We start from the raw sequence: 8,420 nt of genomic DNA on the forward strand, positions 1-8,420 counted from the left end.
TTTATGACCGGGGCGTTATATCACACAGTAAATAAGCGGTTCTAAGTAAGTTTGACTAGGTATGGATGTTGATTTATTAATTCTAAACCCTGATTGATAATCGTAGTCTATTTGGTCTTCATAAATAGTCCGATAATCGGCTAAACATAGCATATTAGAGGATTTTAAGAAACAATATGTAATAGTCTTTGGACAGTAATCTTCAGCCTGAAATTGACTGTTGCCTTTTTCGCAATAAAAATTTTAAAATGGTTTTTTAGATCTGTGTGAAGGTTCTTTGAAAGACACGTTTAATGCCTTTATTATTCACTCTGGCAAATAATAAACGTCTTTAAAAAATTAGCAAGGATACTTTTGCAGTCTGCTAGAGCCTTTAGTATTTATTTTAACAATGTCGTAAATAATTATCACTCAGTGAAGATTACAAGTGAAATTAAAAAATATTAAGCATTCTTCTTCTTACAGTACCATCTCCTTACGGAGGCTAGCAAACCTAATGGCTATTTTTATTTTCGAACTTGTTGCTCTAAACAAATCAATCGATCTGCATTGATACCAATCACGTAGATTCTTCAACTAAGAATTCTGCCTTTGGACAACAGATCTTCTTCCTTGAATTCAGTGCATTCTACTTATTATAGTGTTAACTGATAATCACTAAATACCATAAAATATAATGTGGTAAACAATAAATAAACAAATAGGTTATGTTTTTTTTTTTTGACTTCTTGTATTTACCGAATCGTAAATATATTAACTAAATACATTTAGGTAGATTATTTTATACCTACATATATTACTAGCTTAAATATATTTAATTTATCCCAAATACTACGTTATATAGAACCACCATAAAAAATTATATTCAGCACCAACAGTGTTGTAAAATATAAATAAAAAAAGCGGTTTTTATGGTTTGCGTTAGTAGATAAAATTAGTTATATTGGCATTTTAAATTTGTTTGAAAAAATTTGAATATTATTTTTAGTTTAATTAAAAATTTAATGTATAAATTATTCCATTTCTAGTAATAATACTGATACCATACGCCGACATATTTAGAAAGCACTGTACATAGTATTTTAACAATTTTATATGTAATTGCATTTGTTTTAAGTTCTGCAATGATTTCCCTTTCACTTATTTATAATTTAATACCGAACTGTATCTTAACTCATTCAAAACAACTGACGAATCGAGAAATCAGATCGGCAAGGACAACCAATTGTAAACGTGACAGTGTGAGAAAGAAACCGAAAGGAACAATCACTTTAATACCATTCCTTGTCGGACTGTCATGTTAAAACTCTGTCGTCCTTGTTTCACATTTCTCTAGATTCGCAAATTTTCAAAAAATCTTATAGAGCTAAACAAAAACGCACTGTTATGTGACGGTTTCCATTCTACTTGTAGAGAGCGCTTATTTTCTTAGAAAATAAAACAGGACGTTTATTTCACGCTAACTTAGAAATCAATTATTTTATAAAAAAATTTAAAAAAATTAAAAAAACGTACCGGTTACCCTCACTGCATCGCTCTTCACTAAAAAAATTACAATCGTAAAGAAAATACCAAGTCCACCATTCATCTTGAACAGATTAAGTCACTTTCGTAGTGACTCGCGCACGTCAATCGGTCTGTAACACACTACCCTATATTTACACGGTGCAGCGACTGGCAATTCTTTACATTTTCTGTCTTTTTAAAACCTTCGTTTCCTCCACTTCGACCTGTCAGCGCCTTCTGGTGATTGCAGTGGGAGTTATTACGGTCGGAAAGCCGCAAGGTTAGCGGTCCGTCTAAGAATATGACTTTAGTTAGGAGTGGTTTACTTTATTCATATAATATTGATGTAATCTAATTCACAAGGGTTAACGAAGTTACTATATACTATATTTAACAATGTTTTATCTTACGCTTCTGCATATAAATAAATAAACATCTATTAAGGTCCTTAATGTGTGGCAATCCAGATATTGTGGCCAATAATCTCTGCTAATACAAATTTTATATGTCAAAATGTAACAGAAAATCTGTTGAAGTCTCAGAGCATTCCCATCAACATTCGTTCATGTCGGTTACTAGAGGTAAACCTTTCCCATTGTTCACTGTTCTATTTCTATATCTTTTTATTTTGCCTTTTGACTCTTTTTCTTCTTCTTCCTCTTCATAAGTAATTCTGCTTGTTCATTGGCGAATTAATACTTCTATGAAAAATTGTCACTCCATTTTTTTCGCGGTCCTCCGATACTTCTTCTGCCGATTGGTGACTTACTTATTTTGATGACACGGGTCTTCTCCATTCTGCTTATGTGGTTATTCCATTCTTTTTTGTTCTATTTTGTGTCCATTTATTTATACACTGTACGTTACATTTTCTTCTAATGTCTTTACTTCTTTTTCGATCTCTCAGTGTCTTTTCTGTAATTCTTCTTAGTACTCTCATGTCTGCCGTTTCCAGTAGCCTCTGTGTTGTGGCTGTGTCGGATCTTGTTTCTGAGGCATATGTCATTACTGGTCTTATACTGTCTTTATAAATTCTTGATTTCATCCCCGTGTTAATGTGTCTGTTTCGCAAAAAGGAAATAGACTTGCAGGATATCTTAATATCCTGCAAGTATATTTGCTTATTGTACTTGATTTTTCACTTCTTTGTGCAAGTCTCCATAGCTAGACAGAGAAATTAACAGGTATTTTATTTCCATTACTTGTTCAATACTGATGTCATCAATTTCTATTTTACATCTGGTTGGTTCTTTGCTGACTACTATTGTTTAAGTTTTCTGAGATGAGATTGTCATATTAAATTTTTTTGCTCTTATGTTAAATCTGTGGACCAGTCTTTGCAGACTATCTTCATCTTGAGCTATCAATATTGCGTCGTCTGCATAACAGCTATATTTTGATTTCTTTGTTTTCCATTCTGTATCCTCTTCCTTTGTTGACGCTTTTGATTATTTGATCCCTGATCAAATTGACGAGCATGGGGCTCAATTATTCCCCTTGTCTTATTCCGCTGCCTATTTCTATAGGTTCTGTAAGTTGTCCATCTATTCTGACTTCCATTGTGTTGTTTTGGTAGATGTTTTTGATAGTTTTTTTATACTATTTAGGTGAGCTTCTCTATTATACAGAATATGGACTACATTTTTGAATTTTACTCTGTTAAACGCTTTTTTTTAGGTCAGTCAGACACAGAAATGCTGGTCTATTATACTCTAGTGATTTCTTAATAATTTGCTTTATAACGAATATTGTATCTGTACACGATCTTCCACTACGAAAACCCTGTTGTTCATCTGCTAAACTTATCCCAAAAAGCATTTGTAAAATTTGAATTGTAAGTTTTAGCGTAGTATTTAGCAAGTTTAAACATCTTTAGTTTTCTGGCTGTTTTTATCTCCTGTTTTGACTAGTAGAATTAATTCGCTCGTTCCTTTTAAGAGTCTGTTGACTCTTGAAAGAGTATAATAGTACATTTCACAAATTTGCAACTTTTTTGGATTGTCTTTGACTTAAACGATCCGCTGTGTACAGAAAGTTAATAGCAAATTTTCCCAATAATTGAAGCACTGTCAAAGACAAGCAAAAATACGGTTTAAACTGATTATTTGATGATAAAATATCAACAATAACACTCAAAATTTTTCTTAATGAGAAAATGAAAACATATTACTTTACAGCGTAATCAAAAAATAGATCCACACTCATAATCACTGTCGTCGGTAAATTGGTTCATCGTTGGATCATTTGGTAAATGATGACTAGGTTAATTGCTTAGATACTAATTGTTGGAACATTCTTCTATTTACTTTTCAAATTTTCGCACAGTTTTTTTCCAAATTTCAGGAATAGCAGTATTCAATTCTGCTTGTCATATTTTGTTTTTTATTCCTTTTGGCTAAATTTAGTGATTTCGGCTTAAAAGAATCATAAGTAAATGAAATATTTTTATTTGTTTACCATTTTCTTATTTTATATACTATCTAGGAATTGTTGGTTTTTTATTTAAAATTTTCGATTGGTATTGTGCGTTATCCAAAACTAGAACAGAAGGTTCATGTAAACTGTGAAGCAGTTTTACTTTTAACCTTTTCACAAACATCTCCATTTTCATATTATCATCCAAATCAGCCGATTTTGACTTTTACGAAAACCCAAGATCCGCTCCATCAATAAAACCATCAATTGGTCCTAAAAAGGTCTAACCCCAACATCCAAGTGCAGTGTTCATGAATAATATTAAAAGGGATTTACTGTAAGTAATTAATACTGCTAAAAAAGATTAAGAAAGTTTTTTTTTAATTTAATTTGGTAATTACTTGTTTCATAATTTCATTAGTAGAGCAATTTACTTTCATACTTCGTATGCTATACAGTAAAGTGGACCATTGGCTGTTGAGTGTTTAGCTTTATCCAAAACAGTCGCAAATTTATGAAATATATTTTAGTGACAAAATCTCTTGGATTGGTAATTTCCATCCTACTATCTTTTAAACTGCTAGAGGCTTCATGTAGTACCATTGATTTTACTCAAGATTGTTCTTTACGCTGTGTGTCTGAGGTAGGACTCGTTTGTTTTTGTTGACAACTTTGTGTTGACCTTTAATTGATTTATAATTGAAAAATTGTCTCCAGTTATTATAAATATCTTTATGGAAGACTTTGATACCCGAGCACTATCCACATCAACGCTCAAATCTTTTCTTCCTTATATTAAAGGCGTCACTGACAAAATCCACAAAATTCTTAAATCAAGAGGAATAAGACAATATTTACCCCCTAACAAAAACTTTCATCTTGTCCGATGACCGATCAAAGACAAAATTCCAAATGAACACCATAAAGTTTTTTAAATTCCTAGTGCAAGCTGCCCCCGATCTTATATATTCCAAACAAATCGTAGAATCCAAAATAGGATCTATGAACATTCCATTTCTGTCTGTAATTCTGATTCAATTTCAGCTCTAGGTCAACACCATCTTCATACAGGTCCCAAAATTGATTTTGAAAACTCCAGAACCTTAGCCCCCATCCACTTCTATAAACCAAGAATTATCCAAAAAGACATACAAATTGAAAAAAGGCCAAATCGTCTCAATAAAAGAAATGGCCACATCTGGTTACCTTCGACATGTAGACCTCTCATTAAGAAAATATCATCTGCTCCAACCTTCACTTAAGATCCTGCCGTCAGAAATATTCGCGCCAACCCCCGCGCCAACACCCGCGCCAATCACTGCACCAATCCCCACGCCAACCTTAGTAGCAGTAATGCATTGTTTAGTAATTAGTGTAGTAATGTCGGGGGTCTCGTAAGACTAAGACCTCAAAAGTCTTAAAAAAGACGTCAAAGAGGAAGTCGAAAGCTCGGCGCAGTGATAATCGACGCGGTTCAACCCGGAAGCCTGTTGAGTTTAATATTAATAAGGGTAATGAAAGTGCCCATTCTTCTTATAGTATTCTCCAACTTTGATCACTTTGGCGATTCTTTGCTGCCAGACTTCTTTGCTAATATTATATACCTACTTCTTTTTAATTACCTAAATTACCTTATGGACAATTAATCACCAACGACTCTGTATTAAAGGAATATAAGAAATAAATGAAACTATAAGAACCTTAAATTTTTCCAGTGTAGAATATATCCAGCTTATTTGAAGCTTTTTTTTGGTCTCAGAGATTTAGAAAACTTTTAATAAGAGCAATTTTGACATATCCACAAATAATTCTAATCTTTGATAAAATGTGAATCTGAGTTTTTTACAAATAAATTACAATTACTATTTTAATCGGAATAAGCCTCAATTGAAGTTTAAAATAAGTTTATTGAGATTTCAATTTCCATTTCGGAAATCTTTCTCAAAATACTAACATTAGTAAATTAAACAAAATTTGTTTTTTGTTACTTAATAACAAAATAGCTTTAAAACAATAATAAATTAAAAAGTATGAATCAATCATGAATTTTCTATTATTTTAAAAAATGAAAATTTTACTATACAGTGTATTCAAAAAACTTATGCAACCTACTTTTAAATTGATATCATTGTGTTTATATATATTTCTGATAAACTAAAATTACAATTAATTAAAGTTATATTTATATGTAAATAAACAACGTAAAATGCAGATCAGTTGCTTTAATTTTCCTATGTTCTCTCTTAAATGACCACTCCTCTTTAGCGAACAGCTTTTGATTCACCGAAGTTGGTCATTATTGAAACGTTTTACTGTATATATTTTATGAACCTTGTTTCTTCTTCTGGTAATCTACACAATTATATTTACAAGCAAGAAGCACACAAATTAAAATTTAACCAGAAATATCAGTTCAGAAAACAAGTACCTATTAAAATATATTGAACAAATTCTTTAAGCGTCAAAAAATATAAGATCTAGAGACAGCCTCTACAGTCTACAATTTTGCAGAACTCTGTCTAATATAATTAATATTTAAGGTGTGTTAACTCTAAATGTATAACATTGCAATTTTTTATACTGTTATTATCGCATTTATATGAATGAGTCAGCAAAACTATTGTATGCTTGGTATGATTATTATTGTTTACTATTCTCTTTTCACCTTTGAATATATGTTTCAGGTTTTCAAGATTTGTTTGACTTGCGCTTACCAGTTTGTTTCTTAACAGAGTATAATATATTATGTTTGTTTAATTATTTTGCGTTTTGATTCTACACGTATTTCTATATTATAAAATACATCGGTCGCTCTTGAATACGATTTAGTTTCATTGTTATATTGTAGTTTATTTAAGTTGTGTTTAATTCACACCATTCTCACCACTAGTTTAATAGCAACGTACACCTTTGTTTTTATTAAAGTGTGATAATAATGTACACTGAAATCCATTCAGAAAAATTGTGGTGTACATTCATTTTACGCTTAACGATGTGATATACGATATACAGGATGTTAGTAAATAAGTGTGATAAACTTGAAGGGGTAATTTCTCCATGACAGAATATTGACAGTTTGCTATATAAACGTAATAGTCTAAGATCCAATGTACTTAATCAAACTCACATTTTTACATACTTTTAAAATTAGGAGAACACATTGATAATAGGTTGCAAGTCAAAAAGCGGCCGCAAATATTTTTAATTTAATTCATCATTACCCAGCCCTTTGCAGCACTGATGGACATAGGTCTGCCTCATTTTTCTCCATTGTGCTTTATCTTGAGCACTTTTTATCCAATTTCTTGATTTTTTGAAATTGGTATACGCTTTTAAAGATGGCTTTGAGTTTTCCATAAGCTGCTCATGCTAAGTTTATTCTTCTTCATAGTTCGCATGTTTGGTTGTCTCTTGTGATCTTTATTTCGTGTCTAAGGTATATGTATTTTTCCACCAGCTCTACTTCATTGTCTCCAATATTAATATTTTCGATAGGTTCCGACATGGTTTGTCACGAATTTTGTTTTGGGATGTTTATTTTAAGACCCACACTGGTACACACTAACTGAAGTTCATGTAGCATTGTACATATCTCCTTGAAGTTGTCCGAGAACAAAACTATATCGTCTGCGAATTTCAAATTTGTTAATCTTCTACCGTTAATGTTCATGCCTTTCTCTTCCCAGTTAAGTTTTTTACAAGCATATTCTAGTACTGCGGTAAACAGTTTAGGCAATAAAGTATCACCCTGTCGAACTCCTCTGCCGATTGGGATATCATCCGTGTTTTTATGTAGTTTCACCGACATAGTTGCGTTCTTGTATGTATTGTAAATTAATCTTGTATATCGGTAGTCAATGCGGCATGCTTGTAGTGCTTCCAGGATTTTGTCTAATTTTACCGTGTCAAAGGCTTTATGGAAATCTACAAAAGCCAGAACGAGTGTTAGATTGTATTCGATAGTCTTTTCTATTACTGTTTTAATGCTCTGTAGATGCTCTATTGGCTGGTAGAAATGAAGTTTTTTCTCAAGACGATTCGTTATTATTCTTGTAAGGAGTTTATATAGGTGACTAAGAAGACTTATAGGTCTGTAGTTTTCTAATTCATGAGGATCTTCTTTTTTGTACAAAAAAAGTTTTATTCATCTTATATCTCTTCTTCTTTAAGCTTATTTCTATTTTACCTCCTACCATTCTATGATCGCTACTGGTACCAAATCTGTTTAAACCCGTATTTCTTTAACGGTGTGTTTTTTGTCCATGATAATAAAGTCTATTTCGTTTTGAGTTTTTCCATTAGGACTTTGCCATTCCATCTTCTCTGTGGTTTCTTTTTAAAAAAACTGTTTCAAAAATGCTTCATTTGGAATAGTTTAATGAACATGAACCTTAATAGTATTTCGCCACGTTCATTTCTACCACATAAGCCAAAGTTTCCCAGTGGTTTTTCTGTAGGGTGGGATTTCATTCCTGTTTTGGCGTTAAAATCACCACATA

The 8,420-nt window shown here is 31.8% G+C and overlaps 1 protein-coding gene across 2 annotated transcripts in view; it reads right to left on the minus strand.

The window, feature by feature from the left end:
* The window catches only part of LOC140448165 (uncharacterized), a 260,626-nt gene extending 258,932 nt beyond the window's left edge, over positions 1-1,694 (minus strand). The window contains exon 1 of one of the 2 annotated variants that reach the window (XM_072541273.1): positions 1,516-1,694. In XM_072541273.1, coding sequence (XP_072397374.1) covers positions 1,516-1,588 — 73 coding nt within the window. In that variant the 5' untranslated portion in view covers positions 1,589-1,694. The remainder of the gene's footprint in view (positions 1-1,515) is intronic. The other variant, XM_072541274.1, reaches the window with a different exon arrangement.
* Between the last annotated feature and the right edge of the window lie 6,726 nt (positions 1,695-8,420).

This window comes from Diabrotica undecimpunctata, chromosome 8, assembly GCF_040954645.1.
Source record: "Diabrotica undecimpunctata isolate CICGRU chromosome 8, icDiaUnde3, whole genome shotgun sequence".
Classification (NCBI taxonomy): Eukaryota; Metazoa; Arthropoda; class Insecta; order Coleoptera; family Chrysomelidae; genus Diabrotica; species Diabrotica undecimpunctata.